Here is a 19814-nt window from a genome sequence, read left to right on the forward strand (position 1 = left end):
TTGTTAGCAATCTGTATGTCTTCTTTGGAGAAATGTCTGTTTAGTTCTTTGGCCCATTTTTTGATTGGGTCGTTTATTTTCCTGGTATTGAGCTGCATGAGTTGCTTATATATTTTGGAGATTCATTCTTTGTCAGTTGCTTCATTTGTTATTATTTTCTCTCATTCTGAGGGCTGCTTTTTCACCTTGCTTATAGTTTCCTCCATTGTGCAAGAGCTTTTAAGTTTAATTAGGTCTCATTTGTTTATTTTTGTTTTCATTTCCATTCCTCTGGGAGGTAGATCATAGAGGATCTTGCTGTGATTTATGTCAGAGTGTTCTGCCTATGTTTTCCTCTAAGAGTTTTATGGTTTTGGTCTTACATGTAGACCTTTAACCCATTTTGAGTTTACTTTTGTGTATGGTGTTAGAAAGTGTTCTAGTTTCATTCTTTTTCAGGTGGTTGACCAGTTTTCCCAGCATCACTTGTTATTTGAAATTGTCTTTTCTCCATTGTATATTTTTGCCCCCTTTGTCAAAGATAACGTGTCCAAAGGGGTATGGATTTATCTCTGGGCTTTCTATTTTGTCCCACTGATCTATATTTCTGTCTTTGTGCCAGTATCATACTGTCTTGATGACTGTAGCTTTGTAGTATACTCTGAAGTCAGGCAGGTTGATTCCTCCAGTTTCATGCTTCCTTCTCAAGATTGCTTTGGTTGTTCAAGATTTTTTGTGTTTCCATATGAATTTTGAAACTATTTGTTTTAGTTCTGTGAAAAATACCATTGGTAGCTTGATAGGGATTGTGCTGAATCTATAGATTGCTTTGGGTAGTATACTCATTTTCATTATACTGATTCTTCCAATCCATGAACTCATTATATTTCTTCATCTATTTGTGTCATCTTTGATTTCCTTCATCAGTGTTTTATAGTTTTCTATATATAGGTCTTTTGTTTCTTTAGGTAAATTTATTTCTAAGTATTTTATTCTTTTCATTGCAATGGTGAATGGGATTGTTTCCTTAATTTCTCTGTTTTCTCATTGTTAGTGTACAGGAATGCAAGGGATTTCTGTGTATTAATTTCATACCCTGCAACTTTACTATATTCATTGATTAGCTCCCATAATTTTCTGGTGGTATCATTAGGGTTCTTTATATAGAGGATCATGTCATTTGCAAACAGAGTTTTACTTCTTTTCCAATCTGGATTCCTTTTATTTGTTTTTCTTCTCTGATTTCTGTGGCTAGGACTTCCAAAACTATGTTGACTAGTAGTGATGAGAGTGGGTACCCTTGTCTTGTTCCTGATTTTAGAGGAAATTCTTGCAATTTTTTGCCATTGAGGATAATGTTTGTTGTGAGTTTGTCATATATGGCTTTTATTATGTTGAGATATGTTCTTTCCATGCCTGCTTTCTGGAGAGTTTTGATCATAAATGGGTGTTAAATTTTGTCAAAGACTTTCTCTGCATCTATTAAGATAATCATATGGTTTTTATCTTTCAATTTGTTAATGTGGTGTATCACATTCATTGATTTGTGAATATTGAAAAATCCTTGCATCACTGGGATAAAAAGCCCACTTGGTCATGATGTATTATCTTTTTAATATGTTGTTGGATACTGTTTCCTAGAATTTTGCTGAGGATCTTTGCATCTGTGTTCATCAGTGATATTGGTCTGCAGTTTACCTTTTTTTCTGGCATCTTTGTCTGGTTTTGGTATTAGGGTGATGGTGGCCTCATAGAATGAGTTTGGGAGTTTGCCTTCCTCTGCAATTTTCTGGAAGAGTTTGAGTAGAAAAGGTGTTAGCTCTTCTCTGAATTTTTGGTATAATTCACCTGTGAAGCCATCTGGTCCCAGGCTTTTGTTTGTTGTAAGATTTTTTATTATAGCTTCAATTTACTTGTTTGTGATGGGTCTGTTAAGATTTTCTATTTCTTCCTGGTTCAGTTTTGGAAGGTTATGTTTTTCTAAGAATTTGTCCATTTCTTCCAAGTTGTCCATTTTATTGGCATATAATTGCTCATAGTAGTCTCTTCTGATCTTTTGTATTTCCGTGTTGTTATTTCTTCATTTTGATTTCTAATTTTATTGATTTGATTCTTCTCCCTTTTTTTCTTTATTTCTGTTCTGATTTTTCAGAGCCTAACTCACCCAGGAGAAAGGAAAAATCCAGCTCCAGTAGGCTTAGTCATTCCCTCTCACCTAAGAGAGGACAGGAAAAGTTAAAAATACTTGTGGATTCATTATCCAGAGACATAGAATTACTTAAAGACTGAGACCTAATCACAAGACTATAGAACTCTTCCTTCCCACCTCACCACCACATTACACAAGGCTTATTTACAACAGTTCTTTTTACCCAGTACATCATATCTGGCTATCAAGAAAAAATTACAAGGTATACCAAAAGGCAAAAACCACAATTTGAAAAGATAAAGCAAGCATCAGAACCAGACATGGTAGAACCAGACAGACATGGTAGGATTTAATGATCAGAACAGGAACTTAAAACACCTGTGATTAATGTGCTATGGGTTCTAATGGATAAAGTAGACAGCATGCAAGAATTAGATGGGTGATGTAAAACTGAAAGATGGAAATCCCAAGAAAGAACCAAAAAGAAATGCTAGAGGTCATTTCAACAGAAACAAAGAATACCTTTGATGGGCTTATTCCTCTACTGGACACAGCTGAGGAAGGTATCTCTGAGAGTATTTATCAATAGAATCCTTGAAAACCGAAAAGCAAAGAGAACAAAGACTGAAAAAAGCCAGAACAGAATAACCAAGGACTTTGGAACAACTTAAAATAAATGTGGCACACACATAATGGAAATACCAGAAGGAAAAGAAGGAAAGAAACAGAAGAAATATTTGAAATAAAAATGGCTGAGAATTTCCCTCAAACTAATGTCAGACACCAAGCCACAGATTGAAGAATCTCAGAATACCAAGCAAGATAAATGCCCCAGAAACCTATTTATGCATATTATTTTCAAAGGACGAAAAATCAAAAATAAAGAAAAATTCTCGAAAGCAGCCCAAGGGAAAAAACACCTTACCTTTAGAAGAACAAAGTTAAGAATTATATCCAACTTCTCAGAAATCACACAAGCAAGTAGAGAGATATTCAGTGTTGGGAAAAATTAAGGCACAGTATGATCAAGGAACAACAAATAAGTAGCAGAATTTAATTTTTTTTCCTGCAGAAGACAGCACCAGCTTTATTTTAGGAAATAATCACATGTAATGGAATAGGATTTTTTACTCTAATCAGAATGACCTTTTCATGTGCTGTGAAGCATGAAAGCAATGACTGGGTAAACTCAGCTGAAAAGCAGTACAGCACATAAACAATAAAAGAGTAGAATTTAATTCTGAACACTGACATAGATAATACATAGAAAATTTCTAATGTAAGAGAGAGAGCATAGTCGTGCTGGGTAGTGTGGGCTCAAGCCAGAAATCTGGGCTTCATCCTCACCCTCTTACCAGTGGCATGATCTGGGACAAGTTATTTAACATCTGAGTCTTGCTTTCTTCATTTGAAAAATGGGGATGATGGTGCCTACCTCACAGGGTTATTGGAGTTACTTCGCAGCAGCAACATGAGTAACCTGAACCAGGCTGAGAATGTCTGCCATAGTAAGGGTTACATAAGAATTTGTCATACAAATAAATTTGATAATTTGGAACTTGATGTTTAACCATGGGACAGAGATCAGTTGCATCCTACTCTGCAACCCCATGGACTGTAGCCCATTAGGCCCCTCTATCCATGGAATTCTCCAGGCAAGAATACTGGAGTGGGTTGCCATTTCCTACTCCAGGAGATCTTCCTGACCCAGGGATCGAACCCACGTCTCTTGAGTCTCCTGCGTTGGCAGGTGGATTCTTTACCACTGAGCCACTTGGGGAGCCCAACCATGGGATTACAGGTATCCAGTTCTTTCCATTCATCTTGTGACTTCTTGCTTTAGTTTCCTGCTGTTATTGATTACTCTCCTTGTCTGTCTCCTATTTTGTTTTACTTATCCTTTTCTCATCTTCTCTACTGTTATTATTTATGCTTCTATACCCCACATTCATAACAGGAAGATGTCATATCCAGCTCATCACTGGTGAACTCTAGTACTACTTCCTGCTGCCTCTGCTATTTAAAGAGCAGCAGATTCCTGGACCAGCATCATGTCATGGCAGCCTCGCTGGGAGAGAGGATATGAAAGAACACTCTGTGAGGACTCTATTAGCATCCAAACCCCTCCTGGGAGGCTCTTTGGAATCTTTGGAAAGTCAGAATAAGGCTCATCTAAGGTCTCGTAGGGGATCATAAGCAAGTCACTGTTTGTTTCTTCATGTGTAAAATGAATCTTACAAGCTTGTTTTCCAGATTAAATTAGGCAAACATATTATGACCTTAATAGTCTGGAGTTATTCCACTTTATAGGCACATGGAAAAGTAAACCATAGTGACAAAAACTGTAACATGTAAGGAAATGAAACAAAAAGCATTAGAGACTAAAAGGACCAAGAGGAGTGAATTCTTTCTGTTTGTGTTGTTCAGTTGCTAAGTCACGTTCAACTCTTTGCAACTCCATGGACTGCAGCACGCCAGGCTCCTCAGTCCCTCACTATCTCCCAGAGTTTGCTGAAATTCATGTCCATTGAGTCAGTGAAACTACCTAACCATTTCATCCTCTGCCATCCTCTTCTCCTTTTGCCTTTAATCTTTCCTAGCATCAGGGTCTTTTCCAATGTGTCAGCTCTTTGTATCAGGTAGCCAAAGTTTCTATTGTTACATTGGTGTATCTAAGTGTGGATTCCTTTCTGTTTATCCTAATTTGGGATTTGTTGGGTTTCTGAGGATTCTGGGAAATTTTCAGCCTAATGAATATTGTCTCTTCCTTATTCTACATCTCCTTCTGGTACTCCTTGTCAATATACCTTTAGTCCTTTTTGGTCCATCATACATGTCTGTTAACTACTCCTTAATAATTTTTCATCTCTTCACTGTGCTGTATTCTGATAAATTCTTCCAATCTAACTACTGACTCACTCATTATTAAGAATTCTTGGTAGAAACATTATTGTTTTGCCTTCATTAAGCTAAATATGAGCCAATCAAGAGCATAGCATCACCCTTTGCAGTGTAGGTTTTCATCTATTATCCACATTACCTTTCTGAGGCTCCCAGCCATAAAAGGGTCTCTGATAATACTTGCTACCTTGCTTGTACCTTAGGCTTGCCTCCTGATACTCCTTTAAACCAATGCAAAGCCACAAAAGAGTAACAAATAGACACTTTCTGGGAAGCCAATGACTTTGACACTTGTCCATTTTTCTGAATTGTCTTATGGACTCCAAGATTTTTCCTTTACTTTCCTCTGAGCTAGGCAATGGATTTAAATGTCACAACTTTTTTTCCTGGCATTTTTAAGTGCATGGTAAAGTGGTAGTGCCTCAGGTTAACCTATCCATCCTATTTGCAGAAATAGAAAGTAGGATATTATTATTCATCTGTGTACTTTTAGTGCTTAAAAGAGGTGCTCAGCTTATAGTTAACATTAAAAAAAATATGTGTAATGAATCACTGAAAATGGATAATTCTGGCTGAAGATAAAACCACACACTTTTACACTTGTTATCTATGTAAATGGATGCAACTAGATTTTTTTCTGGAATTGGATACACTTACAGTTAATGTTACAGTTTTGGACTTCCCTGGTAGCTCAGGAGGTAAAGCGTCTGCCTACGGACCCGGGAGACCCGGGTTCGATCCCTGGGTCAGGAAGATCCCCTGGAAAGGGAAATTACAACCCACTCCAGTACTCTTGCCTGGAAAATCCCATGGATGGAAGAGGGTAGTAGGCTACAGTCCGTGGGGTGGAAAAGAGTCCAACACAACTGAGCAACATCACTTTCACTTCCACTTTTCACAGTTAATGTTTCAGAATTGTTAGGCTAATCTTACCTAAGGTGGTGAGAGGTTTTGAGGAGTGGTAAAAATAAAAAATAAAATAAAAAGATGAGCAAATATTTTTCTTCTTAACCAAGAAAGAAGTAGTGTTACTAACTGACAGATGCAATAATTTATTTCTATTTTTGGAATCAATATCAAGCTATTTATAATTTACATAATTTAAAATCACAGAATAATGCTTAAATACTTACATTTAGCACTAGTTTACTCTTCTCAATCACTTCCTCTAAAGTTTCATTGGCTTCCTCTTTCCACAAGGTAATAAAAGTATTCATTTCTTGGGCTATTGAAGGATCAGGACTCCCATCACACTGAATGTAGTGTTTCCACTGCGGAACAAAAATGCTTGCAAGTTCTCACTGATGAAAATTCAACCAAAGATTAAATTACTTCTTTTTCAATATATGAACTCTTATAACCTAGTTTTCCAATTCAAGTGAAAAACATATTACGATTTTAGTTACTTGAAGATGTCTCTAAAATACCCAAATATCTCTTCATCAATATAACTTACAAGCTTCAATAATTCAAAATAAATAGAAATTATATCTATTGTCACATTTTACTTTTAAAACAGTGTTTATGAGATGATTTTGTTTTGCTTTCCTCACTAATCACATAGCTCCTGTCTTTACACAAGTTTAACATTTGGGTTAATTTATATTTCTCAAATTATTACTAATTACTAATTGCCATGTCATTTTAGTATGTCATTCCATTCATTGTGTAGTCTATGCAAACTCTACATTTGTAATTGCATTGTTTGTGTGTGTGTGTGTGTGTGTGTGTGTGTGTGTGTGTGTGTGTGTGACTTAATCAGTTGTGTATGACTGTTTGCGACCCCATGGACTGTAGCCCACCAGGCTCCTCTGTCTGTGGAATTCTCCAGGCAAAAATACTGGAGTGGGTTGTCATTTCCTTTTCCAAGGGATCTTCCTGACCCAGGGATCGAACCTGGGTCTCCCACATTGCAGGCAAATTCTTTACCATCTGAACCACCAGAGAAGCCCAATCATATTGTGATTACAATTTTTTTGCTTTAAGTTATACTATAATCTTTGCCATATTATTACAGTTTTTCCTTTCTAACCATTGATATTGTTTCCAAAGCTGCACTGTTTTGAACAACACTCAACGGCCTCAGGGTCAAACTTTTCATATTTTAATTTAGGATAATTTCCTCAATATAAATTTCCCCAAATTATCAGAGTCAAAGGATAAGAGTCAATAAGAGTCAAGGATCTTATTGACAAATAGATTTCTAAAAAGCTATATGAATTTAATTTGCTACAAGCAAATGAGAGAGATTTGTCAGATTAACTTTTTTATAGACACATTTAAAGTTTCCTGTTATTAAGATGGATATAGGACTATAACTCCCTCTTATGGTATAAAAGTGTTAGCTAAAAAAATAAAATCAGTCTTACCTGGGAAAGGAATCTATCATCTCGTTTCAATTTCTCTGCTTCAGGAAAACATGCTTCTAATAAATAAAGTTCTTCAAGCTCTTCATTTCTCCTTTCTAGATCCTGTTTCATGGGGACAGATACATTGATCTTTTTTTAATTTCAGCTTTGTATTTTGTAAGTGTGTGTGTGTGCGTGTTAGCTGCTTAGCCGTGTCCGACTCTGCAACCCCATAGACCACAGCCCACCAGGCCCCTCTGTCCATGGGATTCTCCAGGCAAGAACACTGGAGTGGGTTGCCATTTCCTTCTCCAAAAGGAACTACAGAAAGAAAGAAAGTGAAGTTGCTCAGTCATGTCCGACTCTTTGCGACCCCATGTACTGTAGCCTACCAGGCTCCTCCATCCATGGAATTTTCCAGGCAAGAGTACTAGAGTGGGTTGCCATTCTTTAGTAAGTAGCATCTAAAATTTACTGGACAAATATTTAATTTCAAGATGAACACTATAGTTAGTTTAAATGTAACTGATATTTCTAAAAGGTTTCATCTGAAACAGTGGTGTACATAGTGTGATATGCAGCTACCAGGTGATTCCTCCAAATTCTTTTGGGATCAGTGAGGTCAAATCTATTTTAATGACAATACTACGACTTTATTTGCTCTTTTTGCAGGGTACACATTTGCAAGATGGTGTAAAATTGCTGGCGCCTTTGTACAAATCAAGACACAAGCTTTATTAGTGGTCATATTCTTCAGGGGAGAGGGGTGATAAGTATCCAGGTTCACATAAGAATGACCTGATGAAGAAGTAAAAATTATTAATTGTATTAAATGTAAAAACTTAAGTATATGTCTTTTGATATTCTGTGTGGTAAGATGGGAAGAATGCATAGAGCACTTTTGCTGCACATCAAAGAACAATGCTATCTTGAGAAATAAACATCTGTGCAACTGTTTGAGTACTTTGGCAGACCTTCTGTCAGAAATGAATGAACTGACCATGTCACTTTCAGGAAACACTGCTGCCCTTGATAAAATTCAAGCTTTCAAATAAAAGTTTGAATTTTAGAAAACTTGTATTCACTACTAGGGAGCCTGACAGTTTCCCAATCCTTAAAACCTTTTCCTGTTTGACTGGAGTTGACACTAATGCGTGTGATCTTTTTGATAATGAATTATAACAATACATCAACATTTGGAAACAAATAATTCAGTGAACCATTTTTTTCCAAGCTATCAAGTCTTGATGTTGCAAAATCATGTGTCAATAGAAGATCTATTCAGAGTATAAAAATAGATCAATATTTTAGTGTAACAGAGTACATAAAGTTCATTACTTTGGTTTCAGATTCCACATTAAGATGCTACCACCTATTGAGTTTCAATATAGTATCAAGGCAAGAATCCACAATTATCTGAAAGGCTGTTGCAATATTTCTCCTTTTTCCAACTATCTGTATGAGGCCAAGTTTTCTTTTCTTTATATTTACTTCAATCAAAACAACACACACTGTAACAGATAGATAATGAATAATGAGGTAGGGAGGAGATCCAAGAGGGCTTCCCAGGTGGCACTAGTGGTAAAGAACCTGCCTGCCAATGCAGATTAGACATAAGGGATTCAGGTTAGATCCCTGGGTCAGGAAGATCTCTTGGAGGAAGGCATGGCAACCCACTCCAGTATTCTTGCCTAGAGAAATCTCATGGACAGAGGAGTCTGGCAGGCTGCAGTCTAGGGTTGCAGAGTCAGACACGACTGAAGTGACTTAACATACATATGAGATCCAGTTGTCTTTTGTTAGGTCAGACATTAAAAGGGCTTTAAGAGATATAAACAATGCCACTCACTTCCCTAATTAATATACATTTATGTGGTAACAGATGTTAACTAGACTTATTGTGGGACCATTTCACAATACATACAACTATTGAATCATTATGCCATACATTTGAAACTAATGTAATTTTATACCTGAATAAATACTGCAATTGCTTTTTTCTTTAAGTATGTTTAATGTGTTTACTTTTTAATTCATGTTTACAGTTAACAATGTCTAATCTCTATTAATACAATAAATATTTTGAAATTTCTGTTTTAATTTCTAATATGATAAATATTGATATATATAAACCATCTAAACAAAAACTTCTTGGGGATCTTCACTTTTTAATAGCAATGAGGTTTTGTCCTGAGATTAAAAGGTCTCAGAACTACTGATCCAATAATGAAGAAACCTGGTGAAAAAGAGAAGTGAAATTTTAAAAGGAGAGGTAGAATTTGAACATTTTTTGGTCCCTATCTAATTATCTATAAGATAGATTGAGAATAATAACTTAATGGTTAGAAGCATGAGCTCTGAAGCAAAACTACTTTTGTCTAAGTCTTGGCTATGAAATTTATAAGCTGCTTAATCTCTCCATATTCCCCAATTTCCTCATCTGTGAAATGGGGGTAATAATTTACCCACCATAACTTTATGGTAGGATCAAATGAGTTAAACTAGTTCATACAGTCCTAAATATCATGGGTATCTGTGAGACAGAATGATATTAAATGGCCAAATAGATCTGATTGCTGTTGTTTTAGTTCCTAAGTCGTGTCTGACTTTTTGTGACCCAATGGACTGTAGCCCACCAGGCTACTCTGTCCATGGGATCTCCCAGGTGAGAATACCAGAGTGGGTTGCATTTCCTTCTCCAAAATAGATCTGATAGCCACACAGTTTGTCTTCAGTAATAATGTCATTAAAGTTTACTTACTTTTGCTTCAAGTTTTTGCAATTTTTCATTCTCAATTCGTTGTATTTCAAGTCTTTCCATTTCTTCTTTTTCATATTTCACACGTGCCTCCTCTAAAGAACAACAGCAAGAAAATTTTTTAGTCTGTTTTTAAGCACTTAAAGTGACTTCAAATATTTAAGGTATAGTGGTGGTAGAATACTAGCTATAAATCACAACCTTTATCATGTGGTAGAAATAAAACTGCCAGATTTCTTTCAAAAAAACAACATGACTCTCAAAATTTCTGGCCCACAATTATATTTCTCTTCTCCAAAAAGTTTATAGCAATCTAATAATGATGTTAATTAATGAAAAGTGACAGATCTATCATGGGTAATTAAGAAGAGGTAAAATCTTCAGATTTCCATAATCTTGTGATATCTACACCACCAGAAGTAATGACCTAAATTTTCTCTTGCTTTCACTGTTAAAAAATAAAACATGAAATATACATTAAAGAATAAGAGTTTAACCCAAAATAATAAAACATTCCCCAAGCAGTAGGTCCTGATACTGTAGTCTTATCATAAGTCACCTAAAGGATTTATATGATTATTAATAAAAAAATCAACTTGGAAACTAATGTGCTGGTGGTGCTCAGTTGCTAAGTCATGTCTGACTCTGCGATCTCATGGATTGTAACCCCACCAGGGTCCTCAGTCCATGAGATTTTCCAGGCAAAAATACTGGAGTGGGTTGCCATTTCTTCCTCCAGGGGATCTCAAACCTGCATCTCCTGCATTGGTAGGCAGATTCCTTACCACTGAGCCACCTGGGAAGCTAAGGACAGATATTTAAAACCCAAGTATGAATCAACAGATGGTCTTCATGTTAAAAGCTATAACTATCTGAACTATTCAGATTTTTAAAGTCACTTTTCGGTATTTTAAATAACCAAATTATTATTAATTTATACCTGATATTCTTTAACAAATGAAAATCCTCTTTAAACTTGACAAATAGATATAATTACACTGTAAGAACTTAGGCTGCTCTATGTGTTTCTTGCTAGTATATATTTCCCATATTTAATTTGAGTTTAAGAATTCTTACTGCACAGTCAGCACCAAAGCTCTCAATTTAATCAGTAAGTAATGATATAAACACTTCAAGATAGGATTGCCATATTTAGCAAATAAAAATTATAGGATGCTCAGATGCATTTGAATTTCAGATAAATAATGGACTATTTTTGTTGTTGTTGTTCAAGTATATCCTAAATATTGCTGGGTAAATTATCCCAAATTATCCATTGTTTATCTGAAATTCAAATTTAACTGGGCATCCTGTATTTTATCTGCAACTCTCCTTCAAGATATATCTGAAAGTGATTGGTGGGTATGCTTTAAAAAATAAACAGCTACTATAAAACACTGTTGTTTAGTTGCTAAGTTGTGTCCAACTCTTTTGTGACTCCATGGACTGAAGTCCACCAGACTCCTCTGGTCCATGAGATTTCCCAGGCAAGAATACTGGAGTGGGTTGCCATTTCCTTCTTCAGGGGATCTTTCTGACCCAGGGATCGAACCTGCGTCCTCTGCACTGCAGGAGGATACTTTACCACGGAGCTACCAGGGAAGCCCATTATAAAACATTAAATTCAAAAAAATTAAAATTTTGAAAATTTTCTTTAAAAAGTATTGACTGGGTAACAGAAATGCCAACCTATTGTTAGCATTACCTGCATATGAAAATAGTTATCACTGTGTGTTTTATACCTTCCTCTTTTTGTCGTTTCTCTTCTTCCTCTTGTATCTGCCTCAACCGGTCAGCTTTGGTGATTTTCTTTTTCTTACTGCCAGACTTAACAAAGGTTACAACTTTTAAAAAGGTTAACATGTACACAAACTACTTAAAAGCACTTTTACTTCTATGAATCTAGTCCTCTATTTATTCAAATAAGACTGCCTATTAAGTGCAAAGCTTTGACTCAGGACCTTAAGAACAAAATACAGAAACAGTAGGAAAATTAGCATATAAATTATTCAAAGGAAAAATTGACAAGTATATACCATTTAATTCTATCATTCCCAGGTTTCACATTTTTTAAGTGGTGTTAAACAAAATTTCACTTCATCTTTGTAAGGATTAAACTAAAATATATGTAAAAATATACTTAACACTGCCACATGTCTAAAAAATTAATTCTTTATGACTAACAGATATAAAGAGTTATTTTGCAAGTCTGGAGTAAGGAGAAATTATCTCCAAAAGCTGGGATCAAGTAAAATTTGTATAGAACAGCTAGCTTGAAAGTCTGTGCCCCAAGGATTTTAATACTTAGATATGAAGGGAAGATACCCCCAGGAAGGGAAATGCAGGCATAAGCTATAGAGTTGGGAGAGGACTGGAATGGCCCTGGGAAGACCGCAAGAAGAGGATACAATGGACTAGAGAATGGAAAAGAAGGCCAGAGCCTAAGCCATGGACATTGGACATTACTTTAAAAGAACTGGAAACCCCCAAAAAGTTTTTGAGAAGATCTGTGGCTATTATCTTGGAAACTAACCTGGTATTGGAGGGGGGGAATAATTATAAAGATACCATCATTTTGGTGACTATTAACAATTTATAAAGTCATGATACTGGAAATGCAGATGGAGGATGGATCCAATAAATATTGTATAAGCTAACTTATTTGATAATGATTAAAGCTGGAGGCAAGAAGAGGAAAGAAGACTCAGAAAGGAAGAAAAGTAGTCCAGAAGATGCAAATTAGAAAGAGGAACTGCTTAGATAAATTTATGTACAATTAGTATGAAATGCTGGTGGAGCCTCCAGGCAAGGCTTGCAGGCATTGAAACTGAAGAACTAAGGTGCAACAAAGAGATGAGGATTACAGAATACAGATTTGAGAACTACCTTGGTGATGACCTCTCCCCTCCATTTTTCCTACGGGAGAACATAGAAAGAGAAGAGCACCATCTAAATTTAGAAATCAATTGTGTGGCTAATCCTTGGGATATACAGACTCTTGGATGTCCAACTTCTCTTTTTGGCTCACCTACTGCAGAATGTACCATCGGAATCTCCAATCCACTAGCCCTGTCACTTTTCCACCATTCATCAATTCCCTCTTCCCATACGGTCACTTCTTACCCCAGTTAGATTTCACAGTTCATCACCATTATCACTAACATATATCTCCACCTCCCCTACGTTCCTCTCCCTCTGAGAAGTTCAGCTGGCAAATTCCTAGCTCTAGTTAAACTCAATTCATTTATTCTGTGCTAGCCATAGGGACAGCTGAACCTTACCAGAGAAAAATACACGAGTTCAAATTTGTGAGCACAAATTTTAAATAGGCTCTAAGCACTATCCAGTATACCTACTACTATTTCATTCTCCTCACTCTTCAAACTCCCAAAATCCTCTTCTCTTTCCTACTCTTAAGTGTTGACCTTACCTCTTAACATCACTAGAAACCTTAAGAGTGTAAGAGTGTTAGCTGCTCAGTCGTGTCCGACTCTTTGCGATCCCATGGACTGTAGCCCACAGGCTCCTCTGTTCATGGAATTCTCCAGGCAAGAATATTGGAGTGCCCTTCTCCAGGGGATATTCCCAAACCAGAGATTGAATCTGGGTTTCCTGCATTGCAGGCAGATTCTTTACCATCTGAGCCACCCGGGAAGCCCAACGTTAAGAATACATACCAAATTTTTGAACCTACCTCTATCTTTGCCTTCCTTCCTGTTATCTGTGGATGGACTGTATGTACCTTTTGCTACTGAAGGCTGAATCTCCCACTTTTACACTGGATCCTATCCCTTACTATCTATTTAAGATTTGGCTCCTGTAATTAACACCTCTCAATTTTGTACACCTCTTTGCAATCCCATGGACTGTACAGGCCAGAATATTGGAGTGGGTAGCCTTTCTCTTCTCCAGAGCATCTTCCCAACATAGGTATCAAGCCCAGGTCTCCCACATTGCAGGTGGATTCTTTACCAGCTGAGCCACCAGGGAAGCCCCAGTTAACACCTCTAGTTATTCACGGATTTCTCCCTCCCTTTTACTTCCCACTTTCTCTTTTGCTCCAATGCTGTTACCCTTTATTTCAGACTGCCGAAAGGGAATTGCCCGCTGACTCTACGTCCCCATTTTCTGCATGCTCCATTCCAATCAGGCTTTCATTTCTATTGTACCATTTAAGCCTCTCTTATCATGGAAGCTTAAAATGGCCATGTTTTCAATGACAATGGCCAATTTCCAGCCCTCATTTTAATTGTCATCATCATTTGACAAAGTTTTCTTTCTCCATCTTGAAATATTTTCATTAGGCCATCAGGTTGATACTGATTTTGCTTTCTCCCCCCCTTAGACTTCTTTTCTGGCTTCTCCTCCTCAGATGTACTTGATCAGTAACTTTTAAAATTATTTGTTCATATCCCTAAAAGAATGTTGAAAAGCTATGTACCCCTTCACACATTTTTAAGCTGACACTGAAAACTTTTAACCACAAGTTTAAATATGTAAAATAAAACTGTAACATCACTCTTTTAAATATTATATCCATCATTATTTAAAATATACCCAATGGATCTACACAATATAGTGATTTAATGGCCAATTTCAATTAAAACTGTGAAAAAGCTTCTTTTTAAAATAAAAGTTTTCTAATCCTTTTTTCTTTGATTTCATATTTCCATTCCACTCACCCCACAGAATCTTACCCTAATGTGATACACTTGAAAAACTTTTGCTGATTTTCCTGTCATAAATAGGATATGGAAATATTATAAAAATATGTATGAAAATTTCAATTTCCTTGACTCTAAGTTTCTAAGCAATATAAATTTTACTCTGGATTAATTTTTAAATTATTTTGGTATACAATTGAATAAAGCAACATTTTATATTACAAATTTTGGTAAGTAAATATTAAAACATAAACAGTAAAATTTTACTAGATATGCATCTTTTGATGAGATGATTGGGTTTTTTCTTTTCCCTGATTAGTTCACAATCCAAGGATAAATGTTAGCTATTGATGAAGAAAATAAGGATTCAGACAGATTCTATTTTAATTTTTACAGATACAGAAAATGAGAAATCTAGTTTATATTAAAAAGCAAATGAAATAGGTTATAGCTATATCATGCAGTTTTTCAAATTCTTTCCACAACAGATGCCAAAAATTATATTGACTTGCCAAAAAAATTACTTCTACACTAATCACTAATTTTTGTGATGATGTTCTTGTTTTCCTTAAAAGTATTACTACATATGTATATATTACTAAACAATATAGTTTTCTTACTTTTGAATTTTACATAAATCAAATTCTATTTTATGAATACAACTGTAGTTTATTAACTTACAGTCAGTCAGTATACATAACAAAAAATTACCATTGTAACCATTTTTCAGTGTGCAGGTCAGTGGCATTAAGTACATTTACATTGTGGTACAATGCTCACCACCATTCACCTCCAGAACTTTTTCATCATCCCAAACTAAACTCTGTATCCTTAAAACATTAACTCTCTGCCATGCCTACAACCCAGCCCCTATCAATCACCATCCTACTTTCTGTATTTAGGGTCTTGATTACTCTAGATATTTTCTATAAGCAGGATAATACAATATTTATCCTTTTGCGTGATTTACTTCTTTAGATACAAATTATGGTTTGAAAGATTCATCCAAGGGGGGATATAGCTGCAGCTGTGTATTTTCATTGCTGAATAGTAACTCATTATTTATCCATTCTTCTCCTGATTGACACTGGATGGTTTCTAGTTTATCACTATCAAGAACAGTGCTGCTATAAACCTCTCAGTGTATGTATCATGGCGTCCACACAGGAGTTTCTCTAGTGTATATACCTAGAGGTAAAACTAGTGGGTATGTGTATCTTCAATGTAGTTGAAGTTGAATTTTCCAGAGTAATTATTCCAATTTACACTCCATAATCATTATCCTGGTCAATTTGTTAATGTCAGTATTTTGCTTCTCTGGCAGTTTTTGTTTATTTAAAATACAGATGACACTTATCAGGCTAAGGAAGTGCCCTGCAACCTATTAAGGTACAGTAATTGAATTTCTAACTCAATCTAATTTTATTAACTTAATTTCTTATATTAAACCAATTCTGTCTCCCTGAGATAAGCTGAATTGGGTCATGATTTTTTTTTCATTTTATATACTTCCAATTGAGCATACTAATGTTTAGTCACTAAGAAATTTTGCATTTATGTTTGTGAAATGAATTTAAATTTTCCTTTCTCATACTATTCCCAGGTTACCCAGGTAACTCAAAATGAATTAAGAATGTTTCCTCTTTTTCCATGCTCTAGAATAATTCGTAACAAAATGAAATAATTAATCTTTGAATGAAGAACAAGCTATCAAAGACTTACAGACCTAGGATTTTCTTTCTGGGAAAAACTGAAGCCACTGATATAATTTCTTACATGATTATAGGACTTTCAGGTTTTCTACTTCTTCATGAAACAGTTTAAGAATTTTTTTTCTATTTGTCTAATTCATCTAAATTTTCTAATTTATTGGTATATAAATGTGTTCAAATTATGACATTTATTGTTAAGCTCATGTCTCTCTTTTCATTCCTAAAACAGGCATACTCTGGAGATACTGCAAGTTTGGCTCCAGACCACCAAAGTAAAGTGACTATTGCAATATTGTAAGTCACAAATATTCTGGTTTCCCAGTGCATATAAGTTATGTTTACACCATACTGTAGTCTATTAAGTGCACAATTGCATTATGTCTGATAAAAGGTATGCACCTTAACTTAAAAATACTTCATTGCTAAAAAATCGCTGACCATCATCTAAGCCTTTCAGTTCAGTCAGTCAGTTCAGTCACTCAGTCGTGTCCAACTCTTTGTGACCCAATGAACTGCAGTATGCCAGGCCTCCCTGTCCATCACCAACTCCCGGAGTCCACCCAAACCCATATCCATTGAGTTGGTGACGCCGTCCAACCATCTCATCCTCTGTTGTCCCTTTCTCCTCCTGCCCTCAATCTTTCCCAGCATCAGGGTCTTTTCAAATGAGTCAGCTCTTCACATCAGGTGGCCAAAGTATTGGAGTTTCAGCTTCAACATCAGTCCTACCAATGAACACCCAGGACTGATCTCCTTTAGGATGGACTGGTTGGATCTCCTTGCAGTCCAAGGGACTCTCAAGAGTCTTCTCCAACACCACACTTCAAAAGCTTCAATTCTTCAGCGCTCAGCTTTCTTTATAGTCCAACTCTCACATCCATACATGACCACTGGAAAAACCATAGCTTTGACTAGACGGACATTTGTTGGCAAAGTAGTGTCTCTACTAGGTTGGTCACAACTTTTCTTCCAAGGAGCAAGAGTCTTTTAATTTCACGGCTGCAGTCACCATCTACAGTGATTTTGGAGGCCAAAAAATAAAGTCTGCCACTGTTTCCACTGTTTCCCCATCTATTTTGCCATAAAGTGATGGGACCAGATGCCATGATCTTAGTTTTCTGAATGTTGAGCTTTAAGCCAACTTTTTCACTCTCCTCTTTCACTTTCATCAAGAAGTTCTTTAGTTCTTCTTCACTTTCTGCCATAAGGGTGGTGTCATCTGCATATCTGAGGTTATTGCTATTTCTCCCAGCAGTCTTGATTCCAGCTTGTGCTTCTTCCAGCCCAGCGTTTCTCATGATGTATTCTGCATATAAGTTAAATAAGCAGGGTGACAATATACAGCCTTTAGCAAGTCATAATGTTTCTGCTGGTAGAGGATTTGAAATATTGCAAGAATTACCAAAATGTGACAGAGACATGAAGTGAGCAAATGCCATTGGAAAAAATGGCACCAATAGACTTGCTTGACACAGGCTGCCACAAACCTTCAATTTGTAAAATATGCAGAATCTGTGAAGTGCAATAAAGCACGATAAAATAAATGCCTGTATTGATTATATATGCCATTTGTTCTTCTTGATAAAATTTACCAGAGAATTGTTAATTTTTTCAGTATTTTCAAAGAAATAAATTGTAGCCTGTTTATTCATTCAATTATTGTAAGAAATACTGAGAATCTAGCATGTGGTAGGCATTTGAAATATGTCTATAAACAGACAAAATTCCTTGTAATTATGTACTTATGAACTTACATTCAAATGGAAAAGACAAAAACAATAACCAAAAAATTTTAAATAATTTAAAAATCTGAATTATAGTTGATTTATAATATTAATACATTTCAGGTGTATAACATAGTGATTCATGATTTTTAAAGCTTATACACCATTGATAGTTATTATAAAATACAGGGTATATTCCCTGTACTATACAATGTATCACTGTGGTACAATAAAAAAAATTATAAAATAATTTATAAAATACCTTAGAGGATGAAAAGTAGTATGGAGGAAAGCAAAGTGACTCCAAACCGCAGGGGTCACTCAAAAAAGACAAGCTACAATTTTAAATGGAGTGTTTAGGGTGGGCCTCATGCAGAAGATAACATCTGAGTGAAGACTTGAAGGATATGAGATTATAAATCCTCTCTATTGTATGTTTTCTGTTTTATTAACTTTTATATTTGTCTAATTTGCTTCCTTCTCCTTACTTTGAGTTTAAGTCTTTTTCTTGCTTCTTGAAAAGAATGTTTAGTTTCACTAATTTTTCATCTTCTAAAGTTAAGCATATAGGGTGTCATATTTCCCTCTAAGTACCTCTTTAGACACATTCACAAATTTTGAAGTAATTTTCTTATTATTGAGTTAAAATTATTTTCTACTTCTACTAAATTTTCTTGACCCATGTCAGACTTTTTTTTAATTTCTAGAATAGTGTATCTTCCTGTTCGTAACTTATTTCTTTGATTTTTAAGCTTAATTTCATTGAGGTTATAATACATGCTCTGAATTGTTTCAATTCTTTGAATTTTGAGAACAGTTTTATGTCACAGAACACTGTTAGTTTTGGTAAAAAAAAAAAAAGGTGTGCCTAAAATTCTCTAGTTATTGGGTGCAATGTTATAAATGTCTCATTCACTAGATTTATTCATCATGTAGCTCTAATCTTCTAAATCCTTACTTTTTTTTAATGGCTGTTCTATCAGTTAATGAAAGAAGAAATTTTGCACTATGATTTTGAGCTTATCTATTTCTCCTGATAGCTCTCTGAATCCGTGCATTGTATATTTCAAAGCTTCACAATTAGGTATACACAAATTTAAAATTATATTTTCTTGGCTAACCAAATTTTTATCATTATAAAATGACCGTCTTTAATTCTAGAAGTGTTTTTAGTCTTAAAGTCTATCATGTCTAATATTAAATTATATTATACTGGCTTTTGTTTTTCTAGTATTTGCATAGCATATCTTTTCCCATCACTTTACTTCCAACCTTTCTGTATTTTTATTCTTAAGATAGTGTTTGTAAAAAGATTATTGTTGGATATTATTATTTTATCCTTTTGTATTCTTTCTTGGTATCTTCAATTGATTATTTCTTTGTTAGTGTACTACTCTCCCTCTACTAGTTTGGAAGTTATGTACGTACTCTATACCATTGTAGTGCCTATCTTAAAAAGTCAACCTATGTATCACATATATATATATAAACACACACATATATGCCTATATTTATCATACTACCAAACAGTACAAGGACATTCAGTTCAGTTCAGTTCAGTCGCTCAGTCGTGTCCAAC

At 35.3% G+C, this 19814-nt stretch overlaps 1 protein-coding gene across 7 annotated transcripts in view; it reads right to left on the reverse strand.

Annotated features, from left to right (window-relative positions):
* The window catches only part of DNAI7 (dynein axonemal intermediate chain 7), an 82196-nt gene that overhangs the window by 53811 nt on the left and 8571 nt on the right, over positions 1–19814 (reverse strand). For 3 of the 7 annotated variants that reach the window (XM_070453792.1, XM_070453787.1, XM_070453793.1), the window contains exons 3-6: positions 11878–11979; positions 10139–10230; positions 7399–7500; positions 6163–6300 (exon numbers count right to left, since the gene is read on the reverse strand). In XM_070453792.1, coding sequence (XP_070309893.1) covers positions 6163–6300; positions 7399–7500; positions 10139–10230; positions 11878–11979 — 434 coding nt within the window. The remainder of the gene's footprint in view (positions 1–6162; positions 6301–7398; positions 7501–10138; positions 10231–11877; positions 11980–19814) is intronic. The other 4 variants (XM_070453789.1, XM_070453788.1, XM_070453791.1 and 1 more) reach the window with 2 other exon arrangements.

Source organism: Odocoileus virginianus, chromosome 23 (genome assembly GCF_023699985.2).
Source record: "Odocoileus virginianus isolate 20LAN1187 ecotype Illinois chromosome 23, Ovbor_1.2, whole genome shotgun sequence".
Classification (NCBI taxonomy): Eukaryota; Metazoa; Chordata; class Mammalia; order Artiodactyla; family Cervidae; genus Odocoileus; species Odocoileus virginianus.